We start from the raw sequence: 23349 nt of genomic DNA, 5'->3' as shown, positions 1-23349 counted from the left end.
AAGATCTTCTTTAGCATCAGCTTGCATTATTCTAAACAAGGAGGTATTACTCCTTTCTTGCAGCAGACGAAGGCAGAGAAAAAAAAATCTTTTTAGTAATCTCATCAGTATAAGGTCTAGTGCTCAGACAAAAGTATTTTTTCTACTTTTAGTAGATGGTAGGTCTCTCGGGACCAGATTCTCAAAACTTTAACACGGTTGCTAAACTGGTTTCCAACGGTTTAGCCTGCACGCATTTTAGCGACAGACTATCAAAACGGCTTATCTCTGTCTTTAGCAAGCTTTCTAGCAGTCTCCAACACTGCCATGCAAATGGGATCTTCAACATTAAAATGAGCACGCCGGTTGATTATAAAAAAAATCATTGAGTTATTTTCTAAGACTGGCGTCAGCTTTTGGCAAAAAAAATCAACGCCTGCTCCAGGGGTGCCAGTACAGTGACAGCACTGTTTAAAACTCTGGCAGTACTGTTTTAAACCCCAGCAGTGGGAGAGAGGCCCACTCTCTCCCACTACCACACAACCCCCTTGCCCCACCAAACAGCAGGAGAGATGCCCACTCTATCCCGCTGCCAAGTGAACCCCTCAGCAGCGGGAGAGATGCTTCCCCCCCAGCAGCGAGAGAGATGTTTCTCCTCCAGCAGCCGGAGAGATGCTTCCTCCCCCCCCTCTTCCAGCAGCCGGAGAGATGCTTCCTCCCCCCCCTCTTCCAGCAGCCGGAGAGATGCTTCCTCCCCCCTCTTCCAGCAGCCGGAGAGATGCTTCCTCCCCCCCTCTTCCAGCAGCCGGAGAGATGCTTCCTCCCCCCCTCTTCCAGCAGCCGGAGAGATGCTTCCTCCCCCCCTCTTCCAGCAGCCAGAGAGATGCTTCCTCACCCCCTCTTCCAGCAGCCAGAGAGATGCTTCCTCACCCCCCTCCTCCAGCAGCCGGAGAGATGCTTCCTCCCTCTCTAGCAGCCGGAGAGATGCTTCCTCCCTCTCTAGCAGCCGGAGAGATGCTTCCTCCCCTCTAGCAGCGGGAGAGATGCTTCCTCCCCCCTCTAGCAGCGGGAGAGATGGTTCCTCCCCTAGCAGCGGGAGAGATGCTTCCTCCCCCCTAGCAGCGGGAGAGATGCTTCCTCCTCTCCCCTAGCAGCAGGAGAGATGCTTCCTCCACCCCCCCAGCAGCGGAAGAGGTGCTTCCTCCACCCCCCCCACCCCCAGCAGCGGGAGAAGTGCTTCCTCCACCCCCCCCAGCAGCGGGAGAGATGCTTTCTCCACCCCCCCCCAGCAGCAGGAGAGATGCTTCCTCCACCCCCCCCCAGCAGCGGGAGAGATTCTTCCTCCACCCCCCCAGCAGCGGGAGAGATGCTTCCTCCACCCCCCCAGCAGCGGGAGAGATGCTTCCTCCACCCCCCCCCAGCAGCGGGAGAGATGTTTCCTCCACCCCCCCGAGCAGCGGGAGAGATGCTTCCTCCACCCCCTCCCCCCCAGCAGCGGGAGAGATGCTTCCTCCACCCCACCCCCCCCAGCAGCGGGAGAGATGCTTCCTCCATCACCACCCTCAGCAGCGGGAGAGGTGCTTTCTCCACCCTCCCCCCCCCCAGCAGCGGGAGAGGTGCTTCCTCCACCCCCCCAGAAGCAGGAGAGATGTTTCCTACACCCCCCCAGCAGCAGGAGAGATGCTTCCTCCACCCCCCCAGCAGCAGCGGGAAAGATGATTCCTCCACCCCCCCAGCAGCAGCGGGAAAGATGCTTCCTCCACCCCCCCCCAGCAGCAGCAGGAGAGATGCTTCCTCCACCCACCCCCCAACAGCAGCAGGAGAGATGCCTATTCTCTCCCTCTGCCACACAACATCCCCCTCCCTCCGACCCTTCTCCTCTGTACCTTAAATTAGATGGCTAACCAGAAGGATGCCTACTCACTCTGGCCAGCTGGCCCGCCTCTTCAAAATGGTCCTTCCCAGTGCATCCTGGGATTCATTGGGGAGGGGCCTGAGGCTCTGATTGGTCTGTACGCCTAAGTCACCTTCTATGGGGCGTTCGGGCCAATCAGAGCCTTAGGCTCCTTCCCGGTGCATCATGGGAGGGGCCTGAGGCTCTGATTGGCCCAGGTTGTCCCCACCTGCTGCATCCCAGGATGCACCGGGGAGGGGAATGCCCATTTTGAAGAGGCGGGCCAGCTGGCTTGAAGGAGTAGGCATTCCTCCAGTCAGCCAACTATTTTAAGGTACGGGGAAGAAGTGTCGCAGACAGGGGGGGTGTTGTGTGGCAGCAGGAGAAATTAGGCATCTCTCCTGCTGCCAAGCGAACCTTTTCCCCCCCCCCTTAGGAGTGGGAGAGAGTGGGCATCCCTCCCATTGCGGTGGGGGATTTGTTTAGCAGCAGGAGAGTGGGCATCTTTCCTTCTGCTTGGTGGTGGGGGGGGGAGTTGTTGGTTGGCTGCAGGAGAGATTGAACATTTCTCCTGCTATTCTGTTGTGTGTTTGTGTTTTTCTGCGCTTGTGCACATCGCTATCACCAACGATGGGCACATGCAAATTTAGCGAGTCTTCGCTACTCTCCACCAACCTCATTTACATGAGCATTTTTTGGGGAGAATGACTCACTTTTTTAAATTTGCTACCAGAATGGCTGCAATAGCAGCCCATCCTTTGACAATCTAAGCCTCAGGCTGGTGCTCCTGTCTTTGGCCTAGCTTCTCGTTCTGTTGGCTCTAAGCCACACAGTGAGTTTGAGCTTAATGATCACTCAAAGCCTCTGACCAGACCTGGTCAAGTGCAGAGCTTGACTCCACTGCCCTCAGTTGTGCTTCTTAGTGCCCACTGGGTGAGGTGTTGGCTTGGCCTCGTGGGACCTTGCTAGAGGGAAGCAAGTTCCCCCTCACCTTGTTTAGGTGCGATTCTAACAGGCTTCCCTGCAGCATTCAGGTAGTTTCATTAATTCTGCCTATTTTAGTAGTATTCTCTGGTACAGGGAATAGATCTGTTAAAAGTCTGCTTTTACAGCCATGATAAAAATACCCAAGGAAACTTATTTGGAGCACACCCAAGCGAATAGGGGAACTGCTGAGGCCACTGGAGCCCCAGGTCTGAATTGGACCGAGCATGCAGGCCTGCCCATGCTAGCCACATAGAGGGCATGGCTGCAGGTAAATGCTGATTCTGTTTGCCCTTCCTTTGACACACTGTTTCTGGCTTAAGAAATGGTTCCAGGGGGGCTGCCAAGTCATAGGTTCCTGCTTGGAAGTATTAGGAGCTGTGGCCCGATGTCTTTGACACTTCTACCTCCATGCTTCACAGTTGGTATGAAGTTCTTTTCCTGGAATGCTTGGTGTACGCCAAACATGTCCTCTTTTCTGGTGTCCAAATAATTCAATTTTAGACTCCTCTTTCCATAGAACACTATTCCAGAAGTCCTGGTGTTTGTCTACATTCTCTCTGGCAAACTTCAGTCTGGCCTTGATGTTTCTCTTAGAGAGCAAAGGTTTCCTCCTTGCACATCTCCCATGCAAGTTAAATTTGTGTAGTCTCTTTCTGATTGTAGAGGCATGCACAGGAGCCTGCTGTAGGTCCCATGATGACATTTTATGGTTTTTGGAGACTTCTTTTAGCATCTTGTGGTCTGCTCTTGGGGTCAACTTGCTTGGATGACCAGACCTGGGCATGTTGGCAGTTGTTTGGAAAGTCCTCCACTTGTACACTATTTTCCGGACCGTGGAATGGCTAATATCAATTTTTTTTCTGAGATCTTTTTAAATCTTTTACCAGGCTTATAAGCTGCTACAGTCTTCTTTCTGAAAGCCTCAGGCAGCTCTTTTGATTTCACCATGGTATTCACTCTTACTGCAGCAGTCATGAGCACACCAAACTAATGTCTGAGGTTTATGTAGGGCAAACCTCCTTCAAAATGCTGAGTAACAGTGTTCTAATCATGTGCACCTGATGTGATACACCTGTGTGTGACTTGAGCCAATTTAATTGGGGAGGATATGTGGGGGTGTCCTAACTTATTCCTCAGAATACACATTTTTGTGGCTATCTTTTGATTCATGATTAAATCAAGGAAAAATTTAGTTGTTTACCTGCAATTACATCACTTTCTTTTCCAGAGGGGGGAAAAAAAAGATTTGACATCGATATGTGAACATTTCTTAAGAAAGAACTGAATGTTTCATGGGGTGTCCCAATTTTTTCACATGACTGTATATATATAATGCTCTTTTTGAAAAAAACATTTTAAGTACGGTACCATGTCTGATTCTCAGAGGTAAAGGGTGTGGATTGGGGCATTAAGGTTATGTTTGAGGTTAGAGTGTTTCAATGCTATATGGATAGTCTGTTTATACATGATATGTGCTCAGTAATATAATACTGTTCAATTTAGCTACTATGTGCTTTCTTTTCTGGTTGGGCCACTGTTTGTGGCTGGCATGGCCATACTGGGGAGGGCCTTACCTTTCATCGCTATACATGGTTTCTATGTATGATTTAATTGTTTTCTTTGTTATTACTTGTATGATAATTTTCAATAAAAATTTATGATTAAAAAGGTCCTAGTTATTAATTGGCCTTCACTGAGTCCCTCTTGATGAGTTGAAGAATAGTTTCTTATATCTTAGTGAGGCAGTCTTGGGCTAGAATCCTTAAGTGATTTTTATCTTGTTAGAACAATGTGAAAAGGTATTACTCTCTCTTCACCCTGGTACTTAGATTGCCTAGAGTGTCATCTAGTCCAGATATCTTTTCTGTTTGAATTCTGGCTTACACTATGGCTATATGTGGTGATTATTCACTAGCCTTTCTTTTAGAGATCGGTCTCATAGGGCTCTTCCAGGGAGAATTATAAAGTTCTATATGCTGGGGTACAATTTAGGTAATATTGTACATCTGCCACTTGGAAGTGTTGTACAAAGTAGATTTATATAACTAATCTATATTGCTCAGTTGTTTCAGATCTGGTTTATCAATAGAATACAGGCAAGTTCTAGGTCATACCATCTCTTATCCTGATAATGTCACTGAAATGTCTGAGTTATCTGCCTCTATCTGCTGGATTGGTCTGGACTACTCATAAATATTCTTTGTTCATAAAATCTATAATTGAAAATGACATGTTTGTTGTATATTACTACAAAAGGAAATATTGAAAAAGTATAAGTAGCTATAATCAATTATTATTTTTGCAACAGAAATGCCAGCTCCAGAGCAGGTTCCATTGGTGGAGGAAGTAGTACCACAGACCACCCAGGAAGTATCCACAGTTCCAGGCATGGAGCCTGAGACGACTGCAACCACTATATTAGCTTCTGTAAAAGAGCAGGTACTATTTTCATCTCTTATGATCTATTTTAAAAGTAAATGAAGCAAAGTAACACTTTTGTGTTCCATCTTTTAAGTGTAGTGTCGGGTAGAAACTATAAAGTTGGTTCCTGTAATTTTATAATTTTATTTCAGTCATACATCTAGTATTTAATGATGGTTGTTTGTTTTTTTGTTTTTTTGCAACTGGAACTTACTGATTTGAACAAGTAATATTTGATGTAAAGGAAAAAATATCAGTGTTCAGCTGTTGTCTGGGCTTTGTAATACACCTGATTTTAAGAATCTTTTTGATTGCTAACCACGAATCAATGCTTCTGCCCCTTCCACTGATGAGGAAATTCACAGATTAAAGTTGAGGTTTAGAATGGTCATCATAGATTGCTAAAGCTGTTTGGAAAAACTACAGAAACTGATGAGTAAACCCACGTTGGAATTGGTCATGTCTATGATGTCATTTTCATGACGTAAGAGGGGATTGAAAGGACACATATATCGTAGAAGTCTTCTGTCTCTGTCTGTGCTGGGGGAGCTCAAACACAGACAGTGTTTGTGTTATGTCCAAAGGAATTCTAGGTATTCTTGATATCCTGCAAAGACCTATTAAGACATTGAGGGGAGGAGCATCAAGCACAGGAGCTGAACTGCAACAGAAGAGATATATGATACCAAATCCTGCAGGCAGAGAAGCCAATTTATAAAAATTTTTTCTTTTATTTTAGTACCTTCAGTTGATCTTATTCTTTTTTTAATACAAAGGATCAAGGGTCATGGATTTGATATGCTGCCGTTCTGTGGGTACAAGCAAAGCTGTTTATGTATATTACATGCAGGCGCTTTTTCTTTACCTAGTAGGTTCTCATTCTAAGTCTTTTACCTGGGGCAGTGGAGGGTTAAGAGACTTATCCAGAACAAATACAGCAGTTTACAAAAGTTTCAGTTCAGTATACGTATGACCAATACTCCCCCTAAGGATTGGACAGGTGCGTGCAAATTTTTTGTCATCTGAGCGACAAGTTCTAAAAAATGCGTTTTGTGTGAGCAAGTTCTAAAAACCCACAATTTTCCAGATTTGCAAATATTTCACCACATCAGAACAAAAGAATTGCCACTGCTGGGTCAGACCAGTGGTCCATCGTGCCCAGCAGTCCACTCCCGTGGCTATTTTTGTGAGTGACCATCTAAAATCTGTGAGCACTTGGTCAACCAATGGCCTTTGTTATGTGCGGGACGTGGTAACGGCACAGGGCCTTCCAGTTTCCTTCCCTGCTCTCCAGGCTCGGGGTGTTGTACAGGCTCGGGATTGGCTTTCCTATGGTCAAGTCAGTCACTATCTGCACTCCCTGGATCGCTCTACTTTGCATGAAGATAAGGCGGACATGGTTTGGGAGACTTTGACCCTGTCCCGTTCGACCAGTATGAGTATCTCCTTTCATCAGATCAGCTTGGGCAGTTTTTCGGCACCTTGGAATTATGATGCAGTGGCTGTTGTTTGGAATCTGGACCTTGCCTCTACAGAGCAGATCACTGGTGAGGATTTGCGTCTCCTCATGCGACATCGTCCGAGACTGACTCGCTCAGTGGTGTTGCAGGAACAGCACTAAATTCTTGTTGAGACTTTACATTTCCCCTTATAAGGCCTTGGTGGCTGGTATTGCTACTCATGCTGAATGCCCTAAATGCCGTTCTGCCCCTGCTGGTTTGTTTCATATGTTTTGGTCCTGTGACAGAATACAAACCTTCTAGTCTTTTGTTGGGCTTCATCTACAGACGATCTTAAAGAAACGACTTCCCCTTGGAGCAAAGGTTTTTCTTTTTTATCACTTTACCTCTTTGGGACTTTCTAGGGGTAATTCCCTGTTGCTGAAGAAGGCTTTTTTGTTATCTCGTAAATGTATCCTCTTGTTATGGAGGCAGGCTGAGGTGCCTACCCTCACAATGTGGAAAAATGAACTGTTTACTTTGTTGAAGTATGAATATTTGGATACTAAGAAAAGTGGCCCTGGTCAATGGAAGAAATTCCGAGCGATTTGGGCTCCGGTCTGGGACAATTTGTCTCCGGGTGCCCGAAGTGCTCTTCTGAATTTCTGACTCTGGAGTGCTTGGGGGGTGAGGGGTGGGGTTGGGGGGGGCTTGGGGGGGTGGGTTGTTCTTGGCTTTTGATGAGTATCTTTTGTCTCCGCGCAGAAACCACGCAGTAGACCCTTTTGGCTTGTGTTTTGATTTGTTCCTGGTTCTTTGTATTCAGATTGTGGTTTACTTCTTTGTATTCTTCTTTTCTTAATAAAAGAAAATTTAAACAAATAAAAAAAAATCTGTGAGCGATACTCTTAGAATGTATGAAAAATTGCTCACGTGCTCATCTTAGAGGGAACATAGCTTATGACATGGGTCAGGATCCAAGATTTTGCTAGGGACCTGAAAAGCTAATGAGAAAAGAGGTTTTATGGCACTTTCTGAAATTATAGCTGAAGTAGGCCTTAATAGTAGATGTGGCAAAAAGTTCACATGGCTGATGCTTGGTTAAAAAAAAAAAAAGCTGATTCTCTAGTAGAATCCAGTCTTCCTCTAAACAGAGATCTGAGATCACTAAGTACAAGTGCAACAATGGGTCACCCTGGAGTGGAGATAGGTAGGCAATACCAGTAGGAGAGGTCCCCATCTGGTTTTGGACCTAAGGCGAGGTTAGAAGAAAAGTAGCAGGCTGTATGATATAGTATAATTACTATATGGCCGTATGAAGAATAACTTTATTCATTATACTCCTAAGATACAGTGCCCAATGTGGCCACGTTTTGCCAGAGATGGCTGTGTCTGGAAAGGTAAGTTCATTTAGCAGTGACTTTTCTCTAGGCACTGCTGACTTGTTCCTTTTATCGTCAACTCCAGTCCAGTCCAGTTTAATGCAGCAGAAATAAACCTTATAATCCAAAAAATAAAGGTAAGTTTGTACAGCTGTGGCTTTTCAGAAACTTACACTTTCTAAAGCATTTCCTTCCATTGTTTAGCAACAGCGCATTCCATCTCCTCCACTTCATTCCAAGTGTCCTCTGCCTGCTCAGCCCATTTCATTGGCTCAGGCTTTGGTTCACCACCATTCTGTTCCAGCTGTGTGTCTCTTATCTGCGAGTCTACAGCTGATGAGAGATGGTTGGACTTCACAAGTCAGAAGCAGTAGAAACATGGTGTGACCTGCTACATTGTCTATGGAGCCAAGGATATTGTGCTGCTGTCTCTAGCTCCCTCTTTTGTTGTGAACGCAAATAATCTATGGTGGAATTAGCACTTGAAGCTTCCTGCAGGAGTGGACTCCCTAGTGAATTAGCTTGCTGAATTCTTTATAACAAAGTATCCAAAGGAGGAGGAGCTTCTCATTTTGGGTTCCTGTCAGACTCTGGGGAATCTCCATCACAACACACATACATACATACATACATACATACATACACAGAGTATATGTGTATATATATATATATATATATATATATATATATATATATATATATATATATACACATATACTCTGTGTTCCTTGCCTCCATAGTGCCGTTATCCCACATGCGCAGTAGGACCCTGCGGTGGTTTCTCTTATTGGCCTCCATTATGCGCATACGCCGCAATGGCTTCCCCCCTCCCACATCCCAGCCAACCTGCGCCTCGAATGGAAAATGTCCAGGTCTCTAGGGGTCAAGGCACTGCTGCCAGGCACACAGACAGGGATTAGCGGGGTTTCCCCAGCCCGAGGCCAGACCAGCAGCAGCAGCTGCGGTTTCATCAAGCAGCTGCAGGGCATTTGCTAGGCCGGCCCACTTTGATAATGCAAGGCGGAAGGGCCTAGCAAAATCCCTGAGGCTGCTCGGTCTAGCGGATGCTGCACAGGGAGAGCAGGTAAGGGAGAAGGGGTACTTCTGGACAGGGAGGAGGTAAAAGTAAGAGAGAAGGGCTACTGCTGGAGAGGGGAAGCAGAGAAGGGGTGCTGCTGGACAGGGGGGAGGTAAAAGGAATGGAGAAGGGGTGCTGCTGGACAGGGGGGAGGTAAAAGTAAAGGAGAAGGGCTACTGTTGGACAAGGGGAGCAAAGAAGGGATGCTGCTGGACAAAGGGGGAGGTAAAAGTAAGGGAGAATTGATGGACCTTCAGTCTGTTCCAGTATGGCAATTCTTATGTTTTTATTGGGAACTTATTCTTAGGAATAGATCAAAGGATACAGGCACTAAGTGTTCTGAAGCTAAAGACGGTTAATGTTTTGTTAAATGTTTCCAGGTTTTCCAGACATTTTTTTTATCTTTCAAGTCCAGTGTTGTGAACTCCTCCTCCTTTTTTTTAATTTTTTTTTTTGTAAATAGTTGAGGAATGTTAATTAAACAGTGTGTCTATTATTGTAAAATATTTTAAATGTTTTGTAATTGTGTAGGTTTTAATGTCTGGACATTTGCATCCATAGAAACGAGTTTGAATGAATTTCAGTGTTCACACCCTTCCTGTATGGCAGAATGCCTAGATCTGAAGTTTTCCCAAGGTAGTAATTTAAGACCTCAGATCCAAAAAGGCTAGTATACTGTAGAACACCTTACCTGTTTGTAGCTTCCTTATATTAAACACTAGTGTTTAAGCCCGTTACATTAACGGGTGCTAGAGTACATGTCTGTGGTTTTGGTTTTTTTTTATTTGCCTCTCTCCTTGGATGCTGTCTGTCTGTCATTCTTTCTGTCTGTCTCTCCCTGGCCCCCTGTCTATCTTTATTTCTAACTCTATCCTCTTCCCTCAATCCTGCATGTGCCCTTTTTTCTTTCTCCTCCCCACTTCCTTCCAACGTCTGCTCCTCCTGTCCCTCAGACTTCCATTCAGTGGCTGTCCCTCCTCTCCCTCACACTTCCATTCAGTGTCTGTCTCCCTCTGTCTACCCCTTCTATCTACTGTTCGCCCTCTGTCTTGCCCCTTCCATTCACTGCCCTGTCTTTTTCCATCCAGCGTCCGCCCTCTCTCTCTCTGTTCCATATGGCATCTCCTCCTTCCTTTCCCCTTTCCTTTTCCCTTGGTCTGGCATACAATCCTACTTCCCTCCATGCCCTGCCATATCTTCTTCCCTCCAAGCCATTCTCTCCCCCTCTGCTTCCTTTCCTCCTTGAACTTCATCGGGCAGCAGCAGCAGCATTCACAATTCATTGCTGTTGCCAGCTTCAGGTCTTCCTCTCTGTCGGGTCATCTTCCTGAAACAGAAAGTAGGCAGGACCTGCCAGAGAGGAAGGCCTAAAGCCGGCAACAGCAGCGAATTGTAAACGCTGCTGCTGCCCGAAGAAGCCAGACCTTGAAAAACCCGAGGCAGACCGCTTCTCTTCCCTCCCAGCCCAAACCCGCTGACTCGGCTCCCTTACCCTTTCCTATCCCCGCCTGCGTCACGGAAGCGGCAATCGGGATGGCGAGGACGCTAAGGAGACTGAAGGTGTTGGCGTGCGGTGGCGCTCCACGAAGCCCTCCTCCCGGCAGCCGCCACCAGCACCAATCGGGGCGGCGAGGACGCGGGCAGGGAGAGAGCTTGCCTGCGCTTCCTCCAGCGATTGATGAGTGAGGGCGGGAGGAGGGGAGTGGCCAGAATTTTCCCTGCCGCCGGATTGGCTGCCACGGATCAGAAATCACGGCGGCAGGGATCACGAAATTTCAAGAGCGCATGAGCGCTCTAGGGTTTTATTATATAGGATGTACACCTGAAGTAATCCTTGATTCATAAGAAAATTAAAGTTGCCACACCTTGGCAACGAGTCTTCTATTCCTTTCAAAGGATTAACAACTAATTGTAACCGAATAGTAATTCTGAGGCTCCAAATGTTAGTGCCTAGAATGAATGATACCATGCACAATGCTGAATTTTATTATTTAATAAAAATTAGTTCTCTCATAATTAAAGCTGCATCTCCAGTCACCAGGTTAGTAGTTTGTTTTTTTTCCTACTCACATTTTCAGATCAAGAACACAAATGCAGATTTTTTTTCCCTTTCTTGAGCTTGAAATGGTAACATCTTAATTAATCTAAAATTTAAAAAAAATTAGGTGATGAATTTCTTTTTTAAAAGTGCTATGGATTGATAAATCGTTATAAAGAATTCACATTTCTAAACATTCTGAGTCATTTGACATCTTAGTGCACACTATTATATTATATAGAAAACTTGTGTATTGTGGCATGATCTTGAGTACTACTAGCTGTTAATTAAACTTTAAAGATATGACACTAGAAGAAGGTTTTAACCCTTAGCTAATGCCGATTAATGGGATGTTAATGAGTTAAATAGTTGAGCCATATTATAGGAATCAGAATCCAATGGACTTTAACTACTGCATCCCAGATGAGAATCAATGATAGAAAATATCATGCAAGTGACACTGTGTACCAGTAAAAGGGATTCTTCATAGACAGTAGGATAAATGAGGCATATTAGTGGGTGCTGATATTGACTTGCTCTCTTTCCTCAAAAAGACCAAGACCTTTTCTGAGCCTATTTGGGAGTTCTTGTGCACATGGCTGCTATTGTGGTTCCTTTTTCTTATTTTCAGTGCCATGGAAAACTTCTCAAAATGGTGGATGGCTTTGTGCATTTGTCTGTTCTCCATGAACTTGTGTTAAAGGAAAGCAGCATTGCTTTCTCCATTGATAACAAACAGTTAGTGTGGCTGATTCATAATACCTGGCAGGACCATTTCATCTGGGCAAGGATGTGCTATTGTGGAGTGTAAGTGCACTATCACCAGGGTGATACATTATCTGGAGATTGAATGTCCTATACTTAGTAGCTTTCATATCGGCATGCAAAGTGAGCAAGCTATAGGCACTGGTTTTGTATCCAACATTATCTCTAGTTCTTCCAGAAAGCAGAGTTACTTACCGTAACAGTTGTTATCCAGGGACAGCAGGCAGATATTCTGAACAGGTGGGTGATGTCACCGACGGAGCCCCGCAGCGAACAGCCTCGCAAGCAGATCTTTGTAAGAGCTTACGAGTGCTGCACTGCGCATGCGCGAGTGCCCTCCCGTCCGAGTCGGGGCGCGCGTCTCCTGTGAGGTATCTCCGTTCAGATAACTAGCTTAAGAAGCCAACCAGGGGAGGAGGATGGGTTGTGAGAATATCTGCCTACTTACACTCCACAATAGCGGTGTACCCTGGAGAGTCTAAGGCCTAAAGAACAGTGAGGAGGAGCCAAGTGAAAGTCAAGAACCAGGAACAGTAGTAGAGCCAGGTTTATGTCAGGAACAAAGGCCAGCCAATGTCCATAGGGCAAAATGCAAGTGTCACTGTTTCATTAGCAAAGATGCATCTTTCTAGCATTCCTTAGAATCTGTCATTAATCAGAATGGGATCTTCTGAAGCTGTCTCCTTTTATGCTGCTCAAAAGATAACTATCCCTTGGTTTCTATACTTTGTGCAGCTCCTGTGGCTGTACTGCAGGCTTCTAGCTTCAACTCTTAGCCACATACTACCTTGATAAGAACTTTAGACACCCAGAAATTTGAGAGATGGCATTGTATGTTGAATGAGAACTACAGTCAGATTCCAGGACACTGGAAGATTGTTTATTAAAGTTTTCTATGCAAATACCCCTGAAATGTTGATACGAGAAGCTGCTTTGGTGTTTAGATGAGGTCAAAAGAGGATAGGTTAAACAATGTACAGTGAATGGGATCCAGATGTCTCTGATCACACTACAAGGAGAATCCTTTCTATTTACCAAACTACCTGAATAACCGCCTCATCCACAACACCGCAACCAGACATAGGAAAACTCACACCCCATTCTCATACCCCCCCAATTAAGGAGGTCAAACGGAAAAAACTATATGATGGCCTCCTGGCCACTCAAGCAGCCAAACTAGACAACCAAATCGCCAATCTACTGACGGCATCCCTCGACTACAAGACTTTTAGAAAAGAAATAAAGACCATACTCTTCAAGAAAACTCTGAAAAAAGAAATAATACCGCAAGTCTCAAACTCCACCTCTCACTAAAGCCAACTACCTCAAACAAATAACCTAACCCATTTCTTACTCTCTTTGAAAATGACCAATTTTTTTTAATGTAAGTTCTTGTTGTAATACATCTTGGATAATTCTTTTGTAATCCGCCTTGAACTGCAAGGTAATGGCAGAATAGAAATCCCTAATGTAATGTAATTTACACATCACAATTTCCTTATAGAGGCTTTCAAAACCATAATGAGAATGTCCTTTGTTTTCTAAGAACAATGGAGAGAAGATAATCTGGCATTCTACATCCCCCACTTAAAAAAAATGGGAGGGAAATTTTTAACTAAAAATGTAAATACTCCTGGAACCATCTGGTATCGGGTGTTTTTTATATCTAGACCTGGTAATTCCAGTATATCATGAATTTAAGATATTATCTTTGTTTATATCAAATCATGTGTGAAAATATGATCAAAAATGATAAAGCGCCAGAGTACCCGCCAATGTCCATCATTGCACTGTTCAAAATTATGCTTGTCAATTTTGTCTGAATTAATATTCATAATAGATTTTTATAAAGTAACAATTAGCTGCTTATCTGAATATCAGACTGTCTGTCTGTCTCTCCCAGTTTGGCCAGAAATTGGTAATATTTTATCATTTCTGAGCACACCTTCACATTCTTATGATTTGATTTAAAAAAAAAAAAAATCCTATACTATAAAGAGAGCAATAATTGTATGTTGGAAATTTTTTTCCTTGAAAATGGCTCTAAGGATTTTGATGTAATTGGGAGAAGTTACATTTTAGAAAGTGATTTAGCTAGATGTCAAGTTTGGGAAAATTCATTGAGGAGGAGATTTTTTTTTTTTTGGGGGGGGGGGGGTGCAGCACCAGAATAAGGCTTTGAAACACATCAAGAAACTGTTGGAGCACCAGAGTGAGGTTTGGAATGCACTGAGACAGACTATTGAAACACCAGAATGAGACTTGGAACAAAAACTGCTGGAGCCACCAGAGAGATTTGAAAGGCTATTGGAGCACCAGAATGAGGCTTAGAAAACAATGAGAAATTTTCAACTCTGAACCTGAGGAAAAAGATAGGAGAGAAGTTTGACTGATAAAACCATGAGGTTGGACAATTTTCACAAACACACAGGAGGGAATGCACAAAACACTCAGTTCACAAACACACAGGAGGGAAGTTAGGCTGATAAAAGAATGATTTCAAGAACAATTAACAATACCTGCCTGAGTGAAGCTTTGTCTTCCAGGTACTAATAAACCAAAGTATATTTTAAATTAATTGTATAATATAATTTCTGGACATAGATATAAAAAATTCAATTACATGCTAATTTGATTGGAGAACTATAGTAATCTTTGCTATTGAGAGACTTAATAGGGAGGCTCCCCAGATGCCATGTACACCTCATGGCAAGAATAGATTGAACAGGAAACTAAATACAGTACTCCCTGATATTTGCGGAGGTTCCAGGAACCCCCGCGAATGTCGAAAAACCGCAAATATGGTTTTTAGGCAGGAGAGGGCAGCCAGAACGCCAGCGAGTGAAGGAAATCACTTTGACACGCAGCTCCTGATTGGTGAGGCCCAACTTTAGTACAGGAAGAGGCGGTCGGAGCATATCGCGAGTGATTTCCTTCACTCGCCGATGCTCTGGCTGCCCTCTCCTGCCTCCCCTTCGCGGTCGGAAAATACCGCGAATTACCGGGACCACGGATAAAGGTATAAAGGTCACTAAACTTCTGAGCCATCTTCTGAATGGTCTTGGGACTCTGTGGAATTGAGGAAGTGAAAAGGAGTGGAACATAAATCGGGGCAGTATTTCAGTCCTGTGAAAATGTCTGCTGCGAGCTGACGTCTCTTGGTCTTCTGGAGTATGAAGAAGGAGTTTCGCATTCCCTTTATTTTAAAGAGAACTAGTGAAGTCCCTTCAAAGCAAGAATGTGGACTTTTATCTTCTGACTTATTCATAAGGTTTTAATTTCTGACAACACTGTCAGCTATCCCATTCTTGGATGCATGGTGTTAAAAAAAATGTCTGTTAGATCCAGTATGGGATGGCCCCTTAAGTTTTCAACATTTTTCTGACAATGTGTAGTAGAAGTCCATTTCACTTTGCTTATTTAGGTAGAATATTGCTATCTGGTGTCTGTCTACTAGAACTTTTTTTCCCCCAAAGATTAAGGATAAGTCATCTTTCATTGCATTGAAAACTGCTCTACTTGGCTGCAGGAGATTTTTCTGATTCAAGGCTTCCCTCCTGAAAAGGTGCTGAATGAGAATCTGCTAAGGGGAGAAAAACTCCAATGGAATATCTTACCTGCTCATTCAAACCTGGAAAGGTAAAAACTTGGGCTTCGATAGGTTAATTCATTGGCCTTCTCTTTTACTTTTGTACTTCAGTACACTTCTCCCTCTATATTCGCGGGGGCTTAGGGGCAAAGCCGGCCCACAAATACCAAAAATCCGCAAATAACTTTTTCTATTTTATTCGCAGTATTTTGGTTAAATTTATTTATTCAATTTTCTATACCGTTCTCCCAGGAGAGCTCAGAACAGTTTATATGAATTTATTCAGGTACTCAAGCATTTTTCCCTATCTGTCCCGGTGGGCTCATAATCTATCTAGTGTACCTGGAGCAATGGGGGGATTAAGTGACTTGCCCAGGGTCACAAGATGCAGCGTGGGTTTGAACTCGCAACCCCAGGGTGCTGAGGCTGTAGCTTTAACCACTGTGCCACACTCCCCCTTGCAAATACTGTGAAATTGCAAATAAAACTTGAAGTCTTACGCTTTGTAGCCATACTGCGAATGTGGAGGGAGATATGACCTGTTCCTGAAAGAGAAGCAGTACTGTACCAGATATGGATATCGTATACAGTATCTCTGGTTTGCTGAACTCTTCTATCTGCACTCCAGCAACAACAGCAGGATTAATTAGGCATACAAGCTTTCCCACCATGCTGAAACAAGTGCTGAAAAAAAGCAAAAATAATTTTCTGCATGTTCAAGCAAGTGCTGAAAAAAGTGCCAAATATTTTCTCGGCACTCCAGGATGATGTCATGGGGGGGCTAGTGAACAATAGATAGGAAGACCCAGGCCCATAAGCCACTCTAACCACTACATTTATGGTGGAACATGTACACCCCCCTAAAACCCTACTCTACTGCCATATAGGTGTCACCTTAAGCCATAAGGGCTATTGGGGTTGGAGACAGGTGAGTATAGTGTGTTTTGGGGGGACTCACCATATCCTATAAGGAAGTTCTGGTGAGATGTTTATGTGGCACCCTTTTTGTGAAGTTCACAGCAATGCCCTGTAAGGTGCCCCACTGCTCTGTTGCCATATATGGGTGGCCAGTTCATCACAATGCCAGGTCTTGTTCTGGGTGTTTGAGACTTGGACAAATTTGTGGTCGAGAATGTGGTATAAAGATAGACATACTGGTGGTCTGGACGATCAAACATCTGGATGTCCAAATATACGATTAAAAAAAAAAAAAAAAATTTAGACATACTTTTTGAGAATGGACATTTTCCTGCTGCCGACTTTGAGCGACTAGCGCCCTATGTCCAAAATGGACTTAGACGTATCTTTTGATTATGCCCCTCCATATACAGTGGTATTAGATCCCTAGTATGTGTCGAATTAGGTTAAAACTTGTATCAAAAAAGCTTGTACTGTAACTATGGCAAATTGTAATCTATTAACTGTATATTATGTATGTCAACCTGTAACCCGTTCTGAGCTCTTTGGGGAGAATGGGATAGAAATGAAATAAATAAACAAATTAGGGAGGCTATCAATAATGGGTGATTTCAACTACCTTGATATTGACTGGGTAAATGTAATATCAGGGCAAGCTTGGGACATGATATTCCTTGATAAAATGAAGGGACGGCTTTATGGAGCAGCTGGTTCAGCAACCGACAAGAGGTGAAGTAATTCTAGATCTAGTTCTAGATTCTGATTTCTACTGTACGCAATTCTTAAACTTTTCTCTTTGAAAATAGGGTGCGATTATATTATTGACCAATGTTTTCACCAGTCTGCTGCTACTCCTCCAATGCCCTTCCCAAACTTTAAAACACAATTTAGATTCCTTTCCTTATCCTCTGTTCGTTTATCTAAGAACAAAAGATCTCTGTTCACATATTTAGCTCTAGTGTAGGCTTAGTCTGGATAACCCCTATTTAATAGTCTATTTCTAAGTTCCTTTACTTGTCTTTTATACATCATTAAGGTGGAACATTTCTGTCTACCTTAAAAACTGTAAAAAGGGGAGACTTTTCTTCAATGCCTCAGGATGACAACTGTCAAAATGCAGGAAAGTGTTTGTGGATTTTTGAAAAATACACATTTCACATTAGTGAGTACTAAATTTCAAGTGCAAAGTAGGTGCTCGTATCATGGAAAGAATGCTGCTGTTATGTTGAGAAAGTGAAAATAACAGTTTTCTTTTCCTGTTTACCAGTTTGATGGGTTCTAAGCCCTAACTCAGCATTAAGCAAAACGCTGGCTTGCCTTCGCCGTTGGTGGACGGTGGATATGATTTAAACAAGCTTGAGAGCAAGAGTTTAAAAGTGAAGAAATCTGGTTGGAGTTGACTGGGTGTGTGGCAGAGGGAACTTTGCTTTCTTCGGATACAGCTGTAGCTTTCTATTTTACTTTTCCTGCTTCTATTTCCTGCCTGTAACTGGTGCCATGTTTGGGCAGGCATCTGGATAGACAGACGGTGACGTCAGCTGGGTCCATCTGAAAAGAGCGCTGCAGCTGAACTGACTTTGTGGAGTTACTGGACTGGGTGTGCGGCAGAGGGAACTATGCCTACTTCGGAGACAGCTGCAGCTTCTATTTTACTTTTCCTGCTTCTATCTCCTGCCTGTAACTGGTGCTGTGTTCAGGCAGGCATCTGGGGTGACGTCAGCTGGGTCTGTCTCCTCCATCTGAAAAGAGTGCTTCTTCTGCTGCTGCATATGGCCGCAGGATGTGGCCAAGGGGCATGTCTGGCCCCTTAGGAGCCCCTTGGAGTAACGAGGAGTTGCGAGGACAGCGGGAAGTTCTTTAAGCTTGGGTAAGAACTATTTTATGAGTGTTTTCATGGGCAAAAGGAAGGTGAAACCTAAAAGTTCTACCCCAGCTTTGGCTGGCCCTATGGACCGCTACCTGATTGTACTACCACCAGTTCCTGTAACTCAGGACTCATTATCTACATTGAGGGCATTGTTGAGTCCCCTCAATAGAACTCCTCCCCCTCCACCAATGTCAGGAGCTATGGGACCTATTCGGAACCTATAGCATCCTCAGATGGATCTTCAAAATCGCCCACTACCTCAAAATTGCAATTTACAATATTGCCTGAAGTGATTTCTGTATTGGAGGGTAATGGGGGTGAGTTGAGTCTACCTGAGGAACCTAAGGACATTACTTTGAAGGATTTATGGCAAGTAAATATGAGGATGGAGGGATTATTAAGATCAGCAATTAAACAGTCTTTCAGATTTTTCATCAGATGTTGTAAAAAAAAATTTGAGAATGTTGATTCTAATTTACTATTATTGGATAATAGAATAATGACAATGGAGTCATAGGTTTCTACACCGCTGCAAGTTTCTATGTCTGCAGTTAAAAACTCATGTATTATCCATTCAAAGTTTGAATAAATGGAAAACACAGCTAGATCAAAGAATCTCCGCTTTGTTAATTTTCCCAAGACCCACTTGATTTCTGCTGAAATATTGCTTAGAAAATACTTTAAAGAGGTATTAGGATTAACAAATGCGGAGTCCTTACAAATATTGAATTGTTATTATATACCTTAGAAAAAGAAGGTAATATCTGATCAAGGGACAGACCTATTAGTATCTACAGAGTTTTGATTTAACAAATTTCTTGGAGGATTCCCAAGATACTATATTAACTAGGTCTATTCTCTTGATCACTTGTTTAAGTGAATTGGATAAAGATTGGATAATGAGACTATAGGCTCCTTTTACGAAGGCGCATTAGGGCCTTAACGCGTGGAATAGCGCGCGCTAGTCGCTACCGCCTCTTGAGCAGTCTGTAGTTTTATGGTTAGCGCGCGCTAATCTGGTGCATGCGCTAAAAACGCTAGTGCACCTTCGTAAAAGGAGCCCTATATTTTAAGAATAGAACTATGAAATTTTGTGGTGATCTCGTATCAATATTTCCTGATGTTGCTACAGCAACACAATATCGAAGAAAATAATTTCTTAAGCTAAAATCTCGGGTATTAGCTTTGAATGCTGTATTTTTCTTAGTTTCCCTGCAAGTGCATTATTAAATTGCAACAAAAAGAATTTATATTTTGGGATCCTTTGCACCTGCAACAATTTTTAAGTAAATAGGAACAAAGTAAGGATAAGGATGCTGAAAAATAAATGCTGATCTTTATTAGGAGTTAAAGTAAATACAGCACACAAGAAGGCTTAGCTCAGGTTTATTCTGAGTTAAATATTTTCTTTGTAATATTATGTAAAATGTTTTGTAACTCCTCCATTATGGTGGGCTAGAAAGATTATATTGTGAGAAAAGGGGTTGTTTATTTGAATGTTATTTGATTTTATCTTTAATCTTTACTGTTTTGTTTGAACTGTAATATGAAAAAAATTATATTAAAAAAGAAGGGTGAAGTAATCAGTCCTGTATTACATATTAAGTTATAGCATTGATAAAAATGATTAAGATGTCAGTAATTGTATAGGGGTTGAAGAGGCTGGAGGTTTTTTTTGTTTTGTTTTTTTATTACCGATGAGGTGGTTTCCCTTTCTAGTTTGCATGCAAAAATAAATTCTGGTGGCAAATGGGAATCTGAGGCTCTTTCCTCCTTTTAAACAGATTTATTTACGCCAGAGAGCTGCATGGAAACGGGGACGACAGGAATCCCGCGGGGATGCCCCTTGGGTCGCGGGGATCCCATGGGGACTTCCCTCATGGTATCGGGGATCCCGCGGGATTAGAGGCAGCTTGAGCCGAGAGGCTCGTCTTCTTCTTTTTTTTTCCTTCCTGCAGCATGCCACATGTAACTGACCCGGAAGTCTTCCTCCGAAGTTAGAGGAAAGGCTTCGCATCAGTCGCTTGCAGGGCCGAACGTGGACACTGCTAAGCTCTGCGACTTGCCGACCTGCATAGCTTTTGTCTTCTAACGTAGCAGTTTGAAAGTTCCGGCAGCAGGTAAAAAGGGCAGGGACTGGGAGTAGAACCCAGAACCCCACCCCCATAGAATGCATCGATCGGAGTAGCATGTGATGCGATGGGAGGTTCTCTGTGAAAGAAACTTCATGAAAAACCCTCTGCCATGCAGGTTTTTAATGTCACTTCCTTCACAGAGTCGGCTGCTGTTACTACTAGAAAAGGGGACATAGACATTGAGAGAGCCTTCAAATTAATATTTTCCGATTTCACAAGGCTTGGACATAGGGCCTAGCTACAACACAGCGAACCCGGCTAATTGCCCAGGGCTGCCTAACTTAGAAACTGCACTGAGTGGGCGGAATTTTATGCTCGAGGAGAAGGCAAAGTGCTAGTACAGAGAAGGAGCGCTCCGCCTCCTCAAATCTACCTCTCTGCTCTCTCCTTTAGTATGAAACTCCGCCCACTCAATGCTGCTCCGTATGGGGTTGGGTAGAATTTCTATACATCAAGAACCAAAGAAATAAGTTACTGATAGCTGTGCTGTGCATTGATTGCACAGTTTTAGAATATGGTCTGACCCAGAATAAATTTTTGAAGTTTCATCTGGTGATCCCATGTTTCGCTGCATATGACTGACGCGAAGCCTTCCCTCAGACGATGGGGGAAGACTTCCGGGTCAGCTACGTGTGGCATGCTGCAGGCAGGAAAAGAAGACGAGCCTCTCGGCTCGAACTGCCTCCAGCCCCTGCTGTTATCTGGACTCGAATGTGGGAGGCCAGCACGGGACACAGAAGGGAGGGGTTGAAGAGGGAGTGCATTTTTGGACACAGAAGGCATGAACTTGGGAGAAAGGAAGGGAGGGAAAGAGATGCTGAGGTGGGGGAGGGAATAGAAAGGGAGAATTGGCCGTGGGTGTGTCAGTGAGAGGGAAAGAGATGGTCATGTACACAAGGGATGGAAGAAAAAGGAGAATTTTTGGTCATAGGGAGAGAATGAGGTACAGATGAAAGGGAAGAGAAAGATGAGAGGGAGAAATGTGGTGGAAAGGGAACAGTGGGACAGATTGAAAGGTATGCAAAAGGGAGGAATGTTGGACATAGTGGTGAAGGGAATGGAGGGAGAGATGTGGCATGGTGCTGGAGAGGGGTGATAGAACAGAAGGAGAAATGTCAGGTATGGGGCTGGTGGGCAGGAGCGAAAGATGAGAAAGGGATAAATGCTGGACCATGGTAGGAGTAACCAATGGATAGTAACAGAAGAATTTACAGAAGATGGAATAGCGTGAAAAAAAACTGGGACCAACTTGATGGAAAAATAAGTTTCCAGACAACAAAGATAAAAAACGGAATTTATTGACTAAAATATATTAGCTTTGGGAAATGTATATAGCAGATGTCTTTGTATTGTGTTCAAAAGAAAAGGAAATGCATTTCTGGTTTTATTTCTATAGTGTTGAAGTAATTGCTGGCCCTTGCTGTGGTTGGTGGGAATCCCCAAGCTCCGCCAGCAGAGGACCTCCTCTAGAGACGGCCAGAGCTCCCCTCCACCAAGCGCAGCAGTCGCTGGCAACATCCATGAGCCACTGAGGTGCCAGCATCTGTGACTCAGATCCAACTGCTGCCTGCCAATCTTGGCAAAAGGGACCCCCAGCCAACTGAAGAGGAAGTCCTCAGCTGACAGCTTGAGGATTCTCATCAGCTGAGTATTTATATTTTATATTTACATTAGAAGCTCTAGTAGAAAACCATTTACAAAGTATGTATTCTTCCCAATTAACATTTCCAAATTAATAAAGTGTCTTTGTTTACATGTAAATGGGTCTCTACCAGAGCCTTTAATTCAGTAGTATAATTAAATGAAAACTACTTCTGAAGTTTATAGGGACGGGTGGGGACGGATTTGATTCCAGCGGGGACAGATGGGGACGGATTTGATTTCTGTCCTCGCGCAACTCTCTAATTTACGCTCTTTGACATGTTGTTTTCCCTTTAATGGTATGAACATTCAGTGATCGTTAAAGAATAATAAGAATATTTAATTTGGGAGAATATTAAAGATATATAAATAGTAGGGTTCCCCAGGATTCTATGCTGGGACCGCTGCTTTGTAATATATTGGTGATTTAAAGATGGGAATAACTAGTGAGATAATTAAATTTGCTGATGACACAAAGTTGTTAAATTGCAAGAAGATTGTGAAAAATTGCAAGAGGAGCTTGTGAGACTTGACATCAAAATGGCAGATGTTTAATGTGAGCAAGTGTAAAGTGATGCATGTGGGAAAGAGGCACCCGAACAATAGATAAGTGATGCTGTGTTCTTTTTTTTTTTATTTATAATTTTTATTCATTTTCAAATTTTACATAAAGTGTACAAAATATTAAAATACAATTGATGAATACACAATATCACTTTTATATCTAATACATCATATTTTAAATATATTTTTATCCCCTCTCCCTCCCCCCACCCTTCTAGTACTTTCCAATCATACATTACATATTGTATATCATATTATATCATATTGTGTAAAAATTATTTTCACTACCCTCCCCTTCATGTGTGTCACAAAGAAGATATTGAAAAGAAGAAAAGAAGAAGAGAAATCCTACTATTTATTCATTGCAATATTTTGTCAATGGCCCCCATATTTTTATAAATTTAGTATATGTCCCTCTTTGTATTGCTATTGCTCTTTCCATTTTAAATATATGACATATTGTATTCCACCAAAATGTATAATTTAGGTTATTATAATTCTTCCAATTGTTGGTTATATGCTGAATGGCAACCCCTGTCATGATTAATAAAAGCTTGTTATTTTCTGGTGAAATTTGACTTTTTTTTCTCATCATCATTCCAAATAACACTGTATCATATGATATTGCTATATGATTTTCCATCAATTTATT

General features: G+C 43.2%; 1 protein-coding gene across 3 annotated transcripts in view; it reads left to right on the top strand.

The window, feature by feature from the left end:
- Window positions 1-23349, top strand: part of PKP4 (plakophilin 4) — a 287449-nt gene that overhangs the window by 56850 nt on the left and 207250 nt on the right. For all 3 annotated transcript variants that reach the window (XM_033944462.1, XM_033944460.1, XM_033944461.1), the window contains exon 3: window positions 5169-5299. In XM_033944462.1, coding sequence (XP_033800353.1) covers window positions 5171-5299 — 129 coding nt within the window. In that variant the 5' untranslated portion in view covers window positions 5169-5170. The remainder of the gene's footprint in view (window positions 1-5168; window positions 5300-23349) is intronic.

The sequence above is a fragment of the Geotrypetes seraphini genome, chromosome 5 (assembly GCF_902459505.1).
Source record: "Geotrypetes seraphini chromosome 5, aGeoSer1.1, whole genome shotgun sequence".
In the NCBI taxonomy this organism is placed as follows: Eukaryota; Metazoa; Chordata; class Amphibia; order Gymnophiona; family Dermophiidae; genus Geotrypetes; species Geotrypetes seraphini.
This window is presented reverse-complemented; position numbering and strand designations above follow the sequence as displayed.